Below are 17,649 nucleotides of genomic sequence, written 5' to 3'. Positions count from 1 at the left end.
GCGTGCTAGCTCGCTAATTAGTTAGCTACAAGCAGTTATCTTTCTTGTTAGCTATTCAGCTAAATAGTTAGCTAGGTATAGATGGTTAGACTATCTATCTATCTAGCTAGCTAGCTTGCTTGCTAGCTCGCTAATTAGTTAGCTACAAGCAGTTATCTTTCTTGTTAGCTATTCAGCTAAATAGTTAGCTAGGTATAGATAGCTAGACACAACTTGAGTACACAACTTTACAACGACTACATTACACTTTCACACAGTCAACAATGACTTTGAGGGTTTACTGTGAGTGTGAACTCTGACAGACTTTTACAGACATGTACTGTGTGTGTGTGTGTGTGTGTGTGACTGACTCTCGTACACACACACACATTCTGTATGTGAGAGTGTAACATACACACCGCTGGGCGGAGCAGTTTCTAATATTATACCCTTTATAAAAGTTTTGTGAGAGGTCTCACAGTGCTAACTGAAACTATTGTGGTTAAGTAACTTCTCTGCTTCGATATCTTCACCTCCATCTGACCTCGGCGCAGCGACTTCCTGCCGACACCTTCTCTGTCGCTGTCTCACAGATATGAAACTTCATGTGTGTGACGACAATAAGACGATACATTTGAAAAAAACACCTTTATTTACGTGTTGTGTCTTTGTTCTGTTTGTAGTTAAATCTGCTATATGTGAGCAGTCTTGTATTAAGTACCTAAAAGGGATACTAGTAAAAGTACAAGTATGTTACCAGAAAATTACTTTGATAGAAGCTGAGGTCCCTTTTTTTTATAATATTACTTGAGTAAAAGTCTTAAAGTGTATGTCATGTACTGTACTTAAGTATCATTTTCTGGTAAAATGTACTTACGGTTTAGAAGTAAAACAGTGAGTAGTAATGATTGAGCCATGGTGGTTTAGTGGTAGGGCGAGTTATCTTTCAACTGGAAGGTTGTGGGTTCAATTCCATCAACTGCTAGTCTACATGTGTCCTTGAGCAAGACACTTAACCCCATGTTGCAGCATGTGAATGGGTGAAAACTATAGTGTAAAGCAGCTCTTTGAGACTAGAAAAGCTCTATATCAATACAGACCATAATACCAACTCTTCTTCCTCTGGTTTTATTTGGTAGTAATGAGTAATGAACAAATACGTGAATTTTGTACTTAACACTGTATGTGAGTTGAAATATATTAGTTACATGTTTTATTTGTTAGCGTGACTTTGCTAAGACTACATCCAGGAAACTTGGAGCTGCATGATGCAGGAACAGCAGCATCTGTATTTAACTAAACATGCAGGCACTTGAGTTCCTGTGGCCCCCAATATGGATTTACAATGTCAAGCAATTACGATTGTGAGAAACCACAATCGCGATCATGGTCATCAATACAATTAAACAGCGTAACTGAAAATATCAGTTTATTTTAGCAGTAGAATCCACTTTTCGTGGGCTTTTCTTGGCGTTTTTACCCACAGTCGTTGATGTAAAATCTCTTTAATGCCAAGATCAGACTACACAAATTCAAGCTATGTGGTCATGAAGGGATTACGAACATCTAGAATGATTAACAGACGTGTAGTGAACAGAGATTTGGCAGGATGTTCCGCGTCACCCCAACAAGAACAAGTTAGAACTTTCTCCATTTTCCTGCCTCGTCTGACATCTCCTACGACACGTGCTCTTGGACGTTGACCAATAGGAGATCAGAGTGCTCTGACGTGGGCGTAACATCCAGACATAAATTACCTCAAGCTCTCTTTGAAGTACAGAGAGTCCATACTGTCCTTTTCAAGACACCCAAGAACGGGTCCTCCAGGAATCTGTTTTTCAAGACAGTAGCCATGATTGACAACAACTCCTTGCCCCCGCCTCCACAATGACCTATAATCTCACGCAGTGTTGTGAACAATGATTGGCCGGGATCATACTTGTTGTGTAGCCAGTCCCCCGAACAAGACACGGCAAGAATCTGTGCTACTGTGAATGATAATCGTGAAAGACCTAAGATAAGAGTTTACCACGAAACCCTTTCTAATCATCAGTTGGTGGGAACAGAGCGTTAAACCAAGCAGGGACTGATAATTACTGATGGTGATTGATGGTGACTGATGATGAGCACGATGCTGGATCCTCTGGCTGCCCGTAGCTCCACACCCAGAAAGGTTTAACCAGACTGAGCGTGTGTTCCTGGCCGGTGACCCAGTGGAGATCTACTGGGCTTTATCCTCAGTGACAGGTTTCACACACAGCCTGTGGGCCAAGCCCCACAAATAACAGCCAGGCGTCTTGTTTGCCACGATTCCGGGGCCCGTTTCGTATTACGCACTGGAGCTTTGAAGTCGTCGCACGGACAGGGCAGGGTTTTCCCCCGCGTCCCTGCCAGAAACAGATTGGGTCATCCTCGGCTGGCTCTGCCACCCACCCGCATATCTCCACTGACCCTCTGAATAAGACGTGCGCTTACTTAGGCATGTGATCACAGAGCTGTGGAGAGGCTGGAACCAGAGGTGTTGTGTGAGGTATTTCCTAATTTCACAGCAAAAGTCCTCGCTGAAGTTCATCACCATCATCGCCCCAACCCCAAAACAACCTCCCCCTGTCCCGTTTAGTTGCCTCACATCATACAAAATCAATAGAAATATAGTACAAGAGTATGTTAGAATCTTTAGTTGTACAGTAGCACATTATGGCCAGATAAAAAAAACTTTTTCTTCAGATACACTGTCCGTGTCCAAGTCTGGTTCACTGGACAAATTCAACGTTGATAATGTGTAAATATCTCATTTGACACACTCAAAAAAACTGGACTTCCCCTTTAATTGTTAATGCCATTTATAACTTTTCGACAGAAAGCAGAAATAGAATAGAAATGGCGCTTACATTAACCTGTACAGTATGTGCTGATTTCCTTGTTAACACTGACGCATCATCTTGTGGTGGAATGACTCGAGATGTGTTCACATGACTTCGTCTTCACTGGTGGAAAGAACTTGAATCTGCTTGTTAAGAAAACATCTGAAAAAAATATGAGACAGTGGAAAATAGTCTGTTAGGTGTTTGCAACTTTCTGTAATTGATAGTTGAGTCGTACTCAAGTAGTTTCCGCCCTCAGATTCATTTAGAATTTATGGAAGAAGTTATTCCACAGAAGAAGAAGAAGACAAAAAGGATGGAAAACATAGTGAAATCCAGAAGGAGACTGAATTTTTTTCTTTTTTTTTTTAAAGTAAATTTTATATATTTTTTGCACATTTTATAAATTTTATAATTATTTTAACTAAATTTAACATTTTTTTTTAATGAAATGTTTTAGATTTTTTTAACTCAACTTTTTATGTTTTTTTTGTTTTTTTAACAACATTTTATATATGTGTATATAAATTATTTTAACTACATTTTATAGAGAGCCTTCATAGACGAATCCATGCATGCTTTGGCTACGTGATCCATACCAGAAAGCCACTTTGTTCTAGGCTTGTGCAAAATGCAGTTACTTCCTTTTAATTAACAAAGGCTTTTTCGAGTTGTTATGGTTCGTGTGCGGGTTTCTTTCTGGAATATACAAAACGTGGCGACTGCACAAACACTAGTCCAGTTTGGTTTGGTGGTTTGGTAGTTTGGTGGCACGCTCCTTTTTTTGGTCAACAGGTACAACAAAGTAGACGGAAACCATGGGAAAGTGCTTCAGGTTAAATGAGGACGTCCACTGGTGACCTCACGTACGACTCAGAACGCAAAGAAGACAAGGACAAGTAGTAGTTGTAGTAAAATGGCACGTGAGATCAAGTACACATGAGAGTAAAACTTAAATATTTTGTGATAGTATGGAACGGAAGTGCAGATATTTACACACGTGGAAATGCGAAGAAGCTCTCCGTGGAACCGGAGCGCGGTAAGTACGACCTGGCCCTTAACTGTGCGCCAAAAACCACACTTTTATGAATGTAATTTGCTTTTTTTTCCCATTAAATTGGACGAAGTGTTCATTAACATTGCGTGCGACTTCACATGGTGACAGCGCTGAGCCCCAGTGAGCCACATCAGGCGTGGCACAGCGCTCATGTTCTGTATATCCTGAACCTGCCGCTCTCACTCACATGGAAAGCTTTCGCTGGAACGTCCCCGCGCTGTCATGGACTATTGAGCAATAAAAATGTGTGTAACTGAACCCAGAGGCTAATCCGGGCCGGGACAATCGCTGGCAGAGTCGCCACCTCCACAGAACTGGATCCGTGTGCGGCAGCAGACTGTGTCCCCGTGCGGAACTGGACACGAGGAAAGACCTCGTCAGTGTTTAGCTCCTGGCGCTGGAACAATTGGCTTCAATTGGATTTCACTCATGCAAAAAGTGTGTACTTGGTTTAGGGCGTTATTTTGCTTGTGTGTGTATTAAAAGTGGACCTTCTTCTCCAGAAAAGTTGAACAACTTAAAATATGTAATTCAGCAGGTGTTGGGGTTTGAAACGGGATCCTCAGTGCGAACAAAGATTCACTCGTGAACCTTTTTCTGAACATTTCTTTGTGTTTTCAGACGTGTGTTTCCATGTTGCTGTTGCCTCCGTCTGTTAGACATGAAACAAATCACTTCCTGTGTGCAGCGTGGGAATGTCGCCGGGTGACACAGGATCTAAACGCTGCTTTACTGGAAAACGCCTGCTTGCTCGTCTCCCTCACAACACACACATGATTATGACTTCCCTTTCTGATTTAAAAGATATAACATTTGTCTCTTCTTTAAAATCCTTCTCTTCTCAATCACTAATGAAGTCCTTGGTGTTATTTTATTGGTTTTTACTGTATGGCTGTTTTTTTTTTTTTACAAGTTTTATGTCTTTTATTTGTATTTTATTGCCTTGTGTAAGATTTGATGTCTGTGATTAATGACTCTGTAAAGCACTTTGGTTCCACTGTGGTTGTTTTGAAGTGTGAACCAGTACTTCTGTTTAAAATACTTTAATAAGTTTAAAATCCGGTTTGGTGTGAACACAGCGTTAGAACATTAGTGTGAACTAATTTCATAACAGTTTGAATGTAACAGACCTTTAAAAGTTACACACTACAGCTTTAAACTGAGAACAAACTGCTTGCACCATTGTTTTCAGTGGATCCACTCATAAATTGTATGACTTAATACAATCATTTGTGTTTTTTTTGTGCATAATTGTTGTATTTTTTCACCAAAGAGCAGCTTAAAACCTGCAGACCTGACCTGCACTGAAAGTTGAGGCAGCATTTCTCTGCACAGGAAGTGCAATTTAAGGGGAAACTGAGAACTCCTCCCACTTCTGGCTGTCACTCTGAAGTCCTGAAGTGTCAAGGAGCAAATCAGCCTGGACACAAACTGAGAGCGAAGCCCCGCTGTGACCGTGGAGACTTTGAAAAATGACAGTTTTCACCTCATAATGCGGGTTTAGCGACGCCATGCGTTTGTGACGACTCGTTCCTCCTGCAGGAATCGTTGCAGTGTGAACGTTTATCCCGATTAGAGTCGTGCGTAAAAGTTTTCTCCACCATGCGCAGCTTCTCGGAGCCGCGCGTGCCCGCGGGCGAAGTGGCGGCGCACACGTTCCCGGTCAGAGCCGGAGATGCGGCTCTGATTCCCGGGTCCGTCCTGAGCGGAGCTCCGCTGTTCCCCGCCGTGGCTTTCCCCCCGCGTGCGGATCCCGTGATTCGCACGTCTCCGCCGGGGCACTCTGCGATTCTGTGTCGGCCTCCCGACATTCTCGAGGGAGGGGAGATGGAAGAGGATCAGTGCAAGGTTTATTTGGAGGCCAGCGACCTTTGGAGACAGTTCCACAAGTGTGGCACCGAGATGATCATCACCAAATCTGGCAGGTAAATCTGAAGCATTTACGCATGGAGGGATGATTGATGGATGGATGGATGGAGTGCGTAAAGGTGCAGTCATTTCTAATAAACTGCCAACCGTTAATGTCTAAAATACGTGTTTATTAAAATACAGACATTGAAATGGAAGGATTTAATTGATTCTATTAATTAAATTGGCAACGTCATATATAACGTGCATCAAAATATTGTTACCACATAATTTAACTCAAATAAAAAAGTAAATGTGTTAGAATAAAAGAGATTAAGGGATATCATTTAAGAGAAAAGTTAGATTTAATGGTAAAAAAAACCTTAAGAAATGTGTTTTTCTCATTCAACATTTATTTTAGATTATATTATATACACATTATTTATAAATTTGTATATATGTGCCTGTCTTTTTATTGGAGTTATTGGTGTAAATAGTCGAGAGGGGGTATAGATATCATTTTTTTTTATATTTTAAAAGCCTTCGTTCATCCCCAATCTGTCATAAAGTCTTAAACGAATAGACTTAAGTGACTTGATGATTGTAAATGTGTAGATATAAAGTGACATTTTTGTCTTTATTATTGAGGTGAGTGGCAGCCATCTTACAATCCCATGTTGCTGTGAGTTGGAAATGATTTTTCTTCTTGAAACTTCCTGTTAGGAACTCAGACATGAGTTAAAAAGGACTTTGTTTCATGTTTACAATGCTTATTTATTTATTTAGCGTGGGTTTATCTGTAAGTTTGTCCTTTGACCAACTTAATAATAATTATAGTGAAAAATTTTATTTTTAAATCTATTTTTTATCTTTCAGACCACCCAAGGACACTTTACAGAAAATAATAAAGATAATAAAACAGAGAGAAGATAAAACAGGTAAAATAGAGCAATGTAAATACAGAGAGTTTTTAGTTTCGTAGTTTAAATTGACTTCCTGTCTATAGTTTTTGACGTATTGATCTGAATTTTCTGTGATGGCTCGACAATCACTCAACTATCATTTTTTGTAAGAATTGACCCACTGATGAAATCAAAAAACAAAATTTGGTGAGATTACGTGCTACGAATTTTGCGCTAATTTGATTGCAACACGATTCGGCCCCATAAAAGTTCAGATGTTTATATCTCAGCAATATCTTCACCGATCAGGATGAATTTTGTCATGTTTATGTAAAATGGTAATAGTTATCAGAAGGTAAAGTCCTGTAAAGTTCCAGAAAAATGTTCTTCAGAATTTTAACGAATTGAACAAAATGTGGTTATATTACGTAATACGGATTTGGTGGCAGTTTAAATTGAACATGGGAAGTCAGGTGACAGAAAGATCTTTCTTTTCTCTTTTCTTTTGTTGTGAGATGATTTAAACACACTTTTTTTCTTTCTGCAGACGCATGTTTCCGCCGTTGAAAGCCAGTTGTGTGGGCATGGACAGGAAAGCCAAGTACATTCTGCTCATGGACGTCGTGGCGGCCGACGACTGCAGGTACAAGTTCCATAACTCGCGCTGGATGGTGGCGGGGAAGGCCGACCCGGAGATGCCCAAACGCATGTACATCCACCCGGACAGTCCGGCCACGGGCGAGCAGTGGATGTCTAAGGTGGTGAACTTCAACAAACTCAAGCTGACCAACAACATCTCTGACAAACACGGATTTGTAAGTTTGGATTTTAGTCACTTTTGTCAATAATTATTAGATTATTTAGGTGTTTTTAAGTGTATTTTTCTTAAATGCAAAAGTTTAACCTGCTTCCTTCAAAATGTGAGGAAACTTAACTCCTTATTATCATTATTTAAGAAGCTGAAAAACTAGACAACTTTTTAAAATTATTTAGGAAATGCCTTCAAAAACCAAGAAAATATAACCACTATTAGGGGAAAATGTCAAGTTTTCTTGAAACAAGTCAAATTATCTTAAGTATCTTCAGCCTTTATTACTAAATACTGTAAGTCCAACAAATGGTGTGATTAGATAAATACACTGATTCAAGTCAATTACACAAGTACATATTTTCATTTTTTTGCAGTGTAAAACCTGTCGATTATCAATTTGTTTGTGATTGAAGATAAATTGCTGCAGCTCTGTTTCACTGTTGTAAAAAAACTCTTAAAACTGTGTTATGTAAATTTAAAACATAAACAAATGACCTATTTTTAAACTTAGAAATTACACACACACACAAATGAATGTTAAAAATAACGTTGTTTGTTGTACTTTGTTAAAATAAATGATTTCACTTAACATATTTAATGTTGTACATGTACTGCAATTCATTAAGTATATTTATACATTAAATATCACACAAATAGTATATATAGAAATACTATCATATTTTTTTATCTGACGAAATATTATATCATTTTGTCTGATTATTTTTTTTTACTGACAAAAATTTAAAGACCGAAGAATTGCTGAATTCCCCAAAATGAATCGGAAATGATAAAGTTCCCCCCTTCTTACCTTAATCAAGAATAATTGCACATAGTTATGTCTACAAAATTGACACAGTAGTCACAGAATTTCCTAACATTTTCCACATATTCGCCTCATAACATAATATTAATAGAATTAAAATTCTTCTGTTTTTTATCCATTAATTCGCAGACAATTCTTAACTCCATGCACAAATACCAGCCCAGATTCCACATAGTGAAGGTCAATGACGTCCTCAAACTGCCGTACAGCACATTCAGGACGTACGTCTTCTCCGAGACGGAGTTTATCGCCGTCACTGCTTATCAGAATGACAAGGTACAAGTTCTTTTGTTTTTTTTTACTTATCTTCTCTCAAAAACAAAACAAAACCTAGTTTTCAGCCAGTAAAGACGACGTTTATCTCTTTTTCTGTCAGATCACGCAGCTGAAAATAGACAACAACCCTTTTGCTAAAGGATTCCGAGACATGGGGAACGGAAGACGAGAGAAGAGGCAAGTTTATTCATAATTCTAATAACAACTAAATGTGTGAAACGCATCATTAGAAACATAAGATGCAAAATATGTCACATTTTGACATTTAAAACTGTGTTTTTGTGAGAAATTGAGGTGGCAAATTTGACAACATCTTTAAACCTGAATAGTTAGTTACTTTCTACACTGTAAAACAAAAAAGGTTGATACTTATTGTCTTATCTTCAACTCCATTTATAATTTCTACCTCTCATGTTTAGGAAACTACAACATCTGTCATCCAAATCTAAGGAGATGAGGTTGACTGACGTGAAACTTGAGGCTTATTCATCTCAACAAAAGTGTCCAGGTTCACAAACGCTGTTTATGTTTTCCCACTTTACCATGGTTTAAGACTCATTTCAGTCCAGAATGAACTTGTTTGTCGTTTGTCCCAGATGTCCCTGATGTCCCCGACAGTGACAGCGAGAAGAACGACGCTGCGCTGGACGATTCTGAAGAAGCAGAGAGTCAAACCAACCCCGCGTCGCGTCTTTCCTCAACACACAGGACAGTTCAGAGGAGTCCAGACAGGACACAGACAGAAACTGAGCCGGGACAAATCCACGTCCTCAGTCCGTTCTCTGACGGACCTCAGGACTCAGAGCGGAGACAAAAGTGCATGTCACTCAGAGTCGGCGTCGCACACGGTTGCGTTTATCCGGCGGAATCGGACAAACACCCGTGTGGACTGATGAGTGCCTGCAGAACTCCAGCAGCTCCAGTGTTTCCACTCAGCCTTCGGCAGCACGCACTGGTGCAGGTAAAAAGATCAGAATCTAAAGAGTCAAAAATCAATCAAGATTAAAGCAGATAAAGTCAGGGCTGCGACGATTAAGTGATTATTAATCGAATTTCGGTTTGTGGACAAAACAAGACGTTTGACAACATCATCATTTCCAGGGTTTTCAACATTTTCTGATACAAACAAGTACTTAAGAAGTTAAGATGAATCGATTATGAAAACTAACGTTACTTGCAGTCCTTGATGAACTTAAGAAAAGAAAATATCAGCAAATATAATACAAAATCTTCAATATGATACAAGGTAAAAACTTCTGTGTTGAAATTATACGTACGTTTTGACTTTGGTTAAATCTTTGCAGGTTTTAAGTCCACAGCTAACAGATGTGTGAGAGACATGGATGGACAGAACATGTCTTAACTTGCTCAGTGTGTCCCCCACACTTTGTACCTTATTTGAATAAATGGTAAATTCTTTTGAAACATGTAGAGTATGTACCTTTTGGATGATGAAAAGGGAACATATATATACTTTCAGGTTCAATAATTATCCCTAAGTGCTTATATTAGCCTAAATTGTACCTGGACGTCCATAAATGAATGATTCATTTCACAAAAAGGCCCGGAGGTGTGACTCAATCTGATTCCTTGGGTCACGATTCAATTAAAAATCGATTTTTGATTTAAAATTCATTAAGTACAGTGTGTCTGCTCTGCTGTCGTGTGCTTAGTAAAGTGGTGTTATGTCATGTTTGCAAGATTAGGAAGCTTTTATATTTGAAAACACAAGCAAATCCAAGAAAGAAGCAAAAAAATCCAGATTTCACAGATTTTTTTGGACACCTCTACTAGTTATGTACAATATAATATAATATAATCTAAAAGATGTTCAAAACTAATGCTGTTTATGTATTCTTTCATATTTTATATAACCTGTTTTAATTTGAACGACCTATGATTGGGCACCGTTTTCCTCCATTATAACACGTTGGTTGATTAAATATTAGAGTACAGTTTTCTTAGGACTATTTGGTTGAAACTGTTTGAATAAACAACATCTTCTTTATTTTTTTCCGACTGTAAATGTGTTTCCTTGTTATTTCCTTGTCAACAGGACGTGGTGAACCTCTCACACTTTGGAGGTCTCCTCTTTTATCCCTACACCGGCCTCTCTCTTCGCTCCAAACTGGATTTCAGAGCTTTCCCTAGTGTCCACAGTCAGGACTTCTTCTCCTCCTCCTCTCCTGTCTCCATATCTTCGTCCGTTCCTCGTCTGGGAGGAAGTGGATTGAAACATCTCGTCCCCGATTTGCTGGTGCGACCCACGACGGAGCAGAGGAACGAAGCAGAACTTCAGGACGAGTTGAAGTTTTGACGCGAGTGTTCTTTAAAGTGTCGTCGTCCCTGCATGTGCTCTTCACCCACTCCCACCAGGAAAACAAACAAACAAACAAACAAACAAAAAAGTGTTTCATAATGAAAATGTAAGTTTGTCTTGCAAAATCAGTAAAAGCTGCATCTTCCTGAATCCATGACTTGAGACTGAATCACTGTGGTGCAATGATTTCATCAAAATGAACCCAGAAACATTAAATGACCATGATTTTCAAGAGTTTTATGGCAGAATAATATAATATTTATGAGATTTTTATGACAATATAATCACATGAAACAAAGAACTTGTGTTTTCATTACCTTTACTTTTCTCCTGTGTTTAATCTGTGAATTTTAACTGCTCTTATTGAAATAAATATATAGAGATATATAGAGATAGAGGATTAATAGGTTTGCAGCCTTTTTAAATGTGAGTGTTTTCTGATTTCTTTGCTCCACATAACAAAGAAATCATTCATACTGAATGATTTTGACAATGTTGCATTACTGCCATCTTCTGGAGACTCGGAAGACTCCTACACTACCCAGTCAGTCCTTTATATCCTTGGTGCAGAGTGGGTCCTTTCAGCCCAGGACCCCAAAAGTGTTTTGGAACACCCCTGGTCCTGAGTAGAAAAGGAAGTCCCGCTGAGGTCTACTTAAAATCATAATGGACATGTTATATTAAATATTCTGTTATAATAATACTAATTTAAGTCATAAAATGCTTTTATATTATTTTACTCCAGCCTGCATCAATCTTATTTTCAATTATAACGGTTAATATTTGAATTATGAATCATAAAACATTATCATAATTAAATTTCCCAACTTTTTTATATTTTCTGTATATATTTAATTATTTTTTTATATAATTAAAACCATAAAAATGTCATCATTTTGTATATAAAATGTAGTTGTAGTGTTTATGTAGTCCACCTTCCACACCACTTGGTGGCGGTAGTGACCGAAATGTGTTCTTCCCCAGCCCTCGACAAGCGTGAAAGAAGAATGCGAATAAGAGGAAGATGGCTGCCCAAACAAACTCTCGTCCATAAATGTCGCTTTTCAACCATGACTGGTTTGTTGGCGGAGACTGAAACGACGCGATGATTTCAGTGAGTTATATTCTGCTGTGCGGGCAGTTCTTCCTGCTGCTCGCCGTCATTTTCCTACAGTGTCTGGAGGGAATTCACTCCCAGAACTCATCGACCGCGGAGCCTCTAGCTTCTGCCTCCCCGGGCCAGGGAGCCACCGGGCTCCCCTTCAGCGAGCAGCCTCCGAGTCCCGGCGTGGAGAAATACGACATACCGGCGGAAAGTGACAATGAAACGGAGAGATTCGAGTACAGACCCCCGTCACCTGTCGTCCTCTGCAGCTATCTGTGAGTACCGGGTTCACGTTAGCATGTCAGCTAAGCTCCTGTGACGTTCATCCTGAATACCCGAGACGTAAACAAATCTGTAGTGTTCACTATATTACAGTTTAAATGGTTAAACCCTATACGCCGAATTTTATGTAACGTCATAATTGTTAAGATTAAGATAGTCGCCATGTCCTGACAAGATTTCATTTTGACTATTAACATAATAAATTATTATCTTTAAGATTGTATGACACCAAGACGGAAACCAGCCTGTTAACCAAAAGACTGTTAAATTGTTAAACCCTATACGCCGAATTTTATGTAACGTCATAATTGATAAGGTTAATATATGCGTCATGTCCTGACAAGATTTAATTTTGACTTTTAGTACAAAACAATGTTATCTTTAAGATTTTATTAATGGAGTCTGGCGTATGTTCTTGACATCAAGACGTAAACCAGCCTATTTACTAAATTACTGTTAAAATTGTTAAAACCTATACGCCGAATTTTACGTAAAGTAATAATCATTAAGATTAAGACAATAGCTCTCTCCTGCCAAGTATGCATGTTTACTACTAACACAATAAGTTATTATCTTTAAGGTTTTATGAATGGAGTCTGGCGTTTGTTATTTATTACCTGGAAATGTTGGTATATTTTGAGTTATATACCCAATTAATTCCGCCCTTAGTCTCACATTTCTCATACATTTGAATTTACATTGAAGACCCGAGGAGTTCATCTTCTGTCAGGACCCTGTGGATCATGCAGGGAACTACACAGCCCTGCAGGAGATGGGACACGGATGTGCCGGGGTGAGTGCTGCTTGTTTTGAGGCACATATTATGTTGTTAAAATAATATGTCATTTTGTTTTTAACCTCATTATCTGTCGATTTGTTGCCTTCAGTGGGGTGGCCAGACTCAGAAAGAAGTGAACACCACTTATGTCATATGTACTGCACTGGATGATATAGAGTGTGCGGGACCCAGAGAATTCCAACGAGACGGCGTCCCCTGCATCAAGTAAGTGACTCCAAACCTGTCACGAGGGATGTTCTGATCCCAATTCTGAATTCATTAAATTATAGGCAATTTTGGGAATGTTTTTTCAACTGACTGGAGACGGTTGTCATCCGGATCACCTTACCTGATCGTCCACACTAAGACTGCATTGATTAATCGATTGTTAACTATTTTAATAATCAATTAATGTGTTTTTTTTAACAAGCTTGACAAAAATGGCAACACATCGGAACATTCCATGTCTTGTGCCTTTTTTATGAACCGTAAATATTCACTTGAATGAAACGAGGCACTGAAATCACTGATTTTTATTTACTTATTTATAAAGAAATCACTCAGATTGAGTAGTCTATTATCAAAATTGTTGACTATTAAATTAGTAATTGATAAATATCCATTATTTTTAGTTGTGTTGTGTTGTGATATACCCAGCAGGATTTCTAGAGGTAAAAACAAATCAGTTAGGACATCATCATGTTCTGTACATTGTTAGAAATATCACAATGTCCACTAGAGGGCAGTATTTACAAATGTATAGAATCCCATGTTCTCCCAGAATTTCAAATGAATCTCTATATGTATCAAAAATGCAGCATCTGTATGAAAACACAGCTGAAATTAAACTGTGGCATGAATGTTGCCTTTGACCCGGAGTAAAATGGTAACAATTATCATGTATTTGTATTTTGCTGTGGTGGGTTAAAACATATAATAATTGTCCCTGACTTGTTGTTTATTGGTTTGTCTCAGATACACCGGACACTATTTCATCACCACACTGCTGTACTCCTTCTTCCTGGGCTGCTTCGGTGTCGACCGCTTCTGCCTGGGTCACACCGGCACCGCCGTCGGGAAGCTGCTCACTCTGGGGGGTTTGGGGATCTGGTGGTTCGTGGATCTGATCTTGCTCATCACTGGCGGCCTGATGCCCAGCGATTACAGCAACTGGTGCACGTACTACTGAGACCCACAGCAGAGAGGGTGAGCATGATGGACCACAAGGTCCTTAAAACGTGACCTCAGTCTGCTGTGGTTCTGAGTCTGGGAGCTGGTTCTGTTCTGAGAGGGAATGACGGAGTCCAAGGACCGGCTGAGGATTTCTGCCTGTTACTCCGAGTGTCTGAGGAAAATGACTTTATTTAATTTATTCATTTTGATATAAAGATTGACCGATTAATCGTTTTAGCCGATTAATTGATTCCAGCTAGTAGCACATCTAGCACAAACCATAATTCTGTGGCTGTATTTGTTCATTTAAAGACTTTTTTTTTGCTGTAAATGTGTGATTTTTCTCCCTTTTTAATAACAAAAACAACAGTTTAAAGACTCCATGATATGAGAAGATGTAGAAGCTGCTGCTAAGAGATGCATTCAGTGAACCTTGTTCATTTCTAATTCACTTAAGCAAATATGGTTGCAGTCCACTGATAGACACCTGTTACTGATGCATTCAAGGAACTTTGTAAATTCCATCCTTTCCGCAGTCCACTGCTTGTTGTGCTCGGTAAAACAGGCACAAGTAATGTGGTGGATTGATCTGATAACAGAAGTACACAGAACCAGTACATCAAAAAGTATAAAATTACCTTGTGCATTGTTATATATTCATGTTTTATATTAAACAAAATGGACCCCAAAGTTCTTACATTAATGCAGTGATTCCTAAAGTCTGGGATGGGAGTGGGAGTTTTTGTTTTTGCGGTCCTCAGGAACGCCCTGTGATCCCAGAAATTCAGAGTTCCAATTTTTTCAATCCATGCTGTAATCATTTGTTGCGTTTTTTGAAATTTTTAACATTTTCATGAGTATTATTATTGCAAACTTTCTTGGAACGTCACATTGTCATTTCCGAGGTTTTTTTAAAGTGGGAGACTGCCTTTAAAAATCAACCAAATTGGTCGACCTTTACTTTGACTTCGAAATCAATGTTTTTGATGGATTTACAGCTCTCACCGGGTCGAGCAATAATCTCACAGAAGCCTCTGACAGTTGGTCTGAGCCATAGTCTTAGTTTAGGAGTGAAATTCCACTTTTTGGATGAAGTCGTTGAAAACTCGTGGAAGTTATCTTTGAACGTTTATGCCATCGCCTCTGGGCATCGTCCTGAACCGGGTTTTCATCACTTCTTTCCTTCAAATTGCCCAGAAGCCCAGCCTTGACTCTTCAATGTCTTCTTCTTCTGCTGCTCGAGGCGCTTCTTCTCCATTCTTTTTTATTTTCTCTTGTTGTCTCTCATGTCTTCCGGCTAAACTGATTAAAATTACAGCCACAAGCAAGTTGGAACACAGAGCCACAGATGGAGAGCGACGACGTACAGTAACTCACATTGACGAGCTGGGGAAAGCAGTAAATTCCTTCCTTTAACATAAAATGATAACAAAGCTGTGTGGGAACGTTTCCCTCCAGGCTTTCTCCAAAAGTCTGCAACTCAAATCAAATTTTTTTTAGTGGTTTTAACAAGAAATGAATACACAAATCTTTATCTGTAACGTTGAATTTTGTGTCTTTATGTGAACACAAGGTTTTAATTGTGTGTTACATAAAGGCGCCATAAAAATGCCTTCTAAGTTTTGCTATATGTGGCACGATATCACTTTTTTTTTGTCTCCGATACCGATATCACAACCATGAAGATCTGCCGATACTTGTACGATACCGACCTTTTGAACTATGAAGCCGTTAACTGATGCGTTTGTGCATTTCATGCAATTGCAACGCTGATTTGTATTTACATTTTCACAATCTGTGCAATACCTCGGAAATTCCGATTTGTATCGCGTTCTTTACGTTTTAATTTGGCCAAAATCCGATCCACTGATTTTTGCATCAGTCGTTGGGAAGCTTTAAAGCTGTAGTACGTAACTTACGGTGATGTTGACGTTGTTCTGCCTCCGTTTGATCTTTCGTGAACAGAAATGATGTTAACGTCGCGTGTTGACTGCGTCGTTCGTTTTAAACAGGCTCTGTCAAGCAAAACTATCAGACCTGACTGAGGTAGCGTTTGTGTGTATACTGCAGCAGAGCAGGGGCAGGCGGGGGACAAGGAGCATCTGTCCCGTGTGTTGAATTACCCTTTTTTTTTTGAGCAGTAGAATTTAACTTTTGTTGGCAGCTTCATCATCATTAGGGGAGCTGCTAGTCAACTGTGTTAGCATTTTTTTTGGAATTACTACCTTTTCTGAAGCAAAGTTTTGTCTGACATTGCTTTCTTAAATCCAACCATCCTGTCTTTTTTGTAAAATACTGTACATAACATTGATCAGACCAACAGTAACTTGGTTTTTATTTGCATAAACCTGCTCTACTATTTATTATTGTTTTAAATCACGCCTGTACCGGGAGTGTTGGAGACTTCCTCGGCTCTCGTGTGTATTGTTTAGTTTTTTTTTATTTCTCATGGAAATAAAAGCAAACTTTTAAAAACATCCCAAAAAAGTTTTTTTGGTTGTTTTCTCAACTTTTTAATTAGTGCTTCACAGTCATATCATATCATGCCTGTGGGGGAGTGTGTCTCCTACCTGTCACAGTGCCGATGTGGAAAATCCTGTGGCTAACAAACAAAACGACATCAGTGTCAAACAGTAATTATGAATTTTAGGAAGAATTAAAAAAAAAAAAAAAAAAAAATACGATAATGAGTCTTCTCAACAGTTATAATTAATGCTGCCTTAGTTTAATAAGTAAGATGTTAGAATGGTTTGAATATCTTCTTGTCTCTTTGTTCCATACAACAAATAAATCATTAAATTAGATGAATTTTGGTTTGTGGACAAAACAAGACATTTCCAGGTTTGGTTAACACTGATCAACATTTATCAACACTTTCTGCTCTTTTACAGACCAAAAAAGTACTAATCAACAGATTAATCGATTATGAAAATAATCGTTACTTGAGAGTTTTGGCTAATTTAGCTAAAATTAGCAAAAAAAGCAACATCAATAAAATGGTAGAAGTGAGTAAATGTGCTAGCCACACTAGCCACCCCCAGAAAACACTTATAAACACGACATTCCATAAAGATAAGACAACGCAGTATTTTTAGACTGCTTTAGCAAAGTTTACTTTTAGAAATGCTAATGCTACTAACAGTGCTAGCGCCCACAGTGCACCCTCTTACCTGTGACACTGATAAAAACTCAAGCTAACATTATGTGATGATATCAGAAGATAATAGTTTATGGTGACCAGCACATGAGATTTTAAAAGGTAGATGTGAGTAAACACACTAACCATAAACAACTTTACCTTTAGCAATGCTAACATTTCTGCTCCTGCTAACAGTGTTAGCATCCTCAGTGCAGGCTTACAGCCAACTTGGCTAACATTAGTTATGATTAAAAGTGTAGCTACTTGCTGTTGACGTTACGTTTGAGAAATT

The 17,649-nt window shown here is 38.7% G+C and overlaps 2 protein-coding genes across 2 annotated transcripts; both read left to right on the top strand.

Annotated features, from left to right (window-relative positions):
• Positions 1-5,307: 5,307 nt before the first annotated feature.
• Positions 5,308-9,443, top strand: LOC131463852 (T-box transcription factor TBX3-like; the record flags this gene model as incomplete). Its single annotated transcript, XM_058635907.1, has 6 exons — positions 5,308-5,825; positions 7,198-7,465; positions 8,414-8,560; positions 8,661-8,737; positions 8,980-9,068; positions 9,157-9,443. Coding segments are annotated over exons 1-6 (1,191 nt in total), but the record flags the coding sequence as incomplete, so codon positions are not given.
• A 2,431-nt stretch (positions 9,444-11,874) lies between these two features.
• On the top strand, positions 11,875-16,695 carry tm2d2 (TM2 domain containing 2). The gene is made up of 4 exons (XM_058636797.1): positions 11,875-12,260; positions 12,973-13,060; positions 13,155-13,270; positions 14,021-16,695. The coding sequence occupies exons 1-4, from the start codon at positions 11,986-11,988 to the stop codon at positions 14,232-14,234; spliced, it is 693 nt and encodes a 230-aa protein (XP_058492780.1). The 5' UTR covers positions 11,875-11,985; the 3' UTR covers positions 14,235-16,695.
• Positions 16,696-17,649: the final 954 nt, after the last annotated feature.

The sequence above is a fragment of the Solea solea genome, chromosome 8 (genome assembly GCF_958295425.1).
Source record: "Solea solea chromosome 8, fSolSol10.1, whole genome shotgun sequence".
Taxonomy (NCBI): domain Eukaryota; kingdom Metazoa; phylum Chordata; class Actinopteri; order Pleuronectiformes; family Soleidae; genus Solea; species Solea solea.
This window is presented reverse-complemented; position numbering and strand designations above follow the sequence as displayed.

What these genes read in the sequence shown, in the direction of transcription:
- tm2d2 (XM_058636797.1), top strand. Translation starts at nt 11,986, where the DNA reads ATGATTTCAGTGAGTTATATTCTGCTGTGCGGGCAGTTCTTCCTGCTG. An exon ending in GTCGTCCTCTGCAGCTATCT is followed by an intron (nt 12,261 to 12,972) that starts GTGAGTACCGGG and finishes TTTACATTGAAG; the next exon opens with ACCCGAGGAGTTCATCTTCT. An exon ending in GACGGCGTCCCCTGCATCAA is followed by an intron (nt 13,271 to 14,020) that starts GTAAGTGACTCC and finishes GGTTTGTCTCAG; the next exon opens with ATACACCGGACACTATTTCA.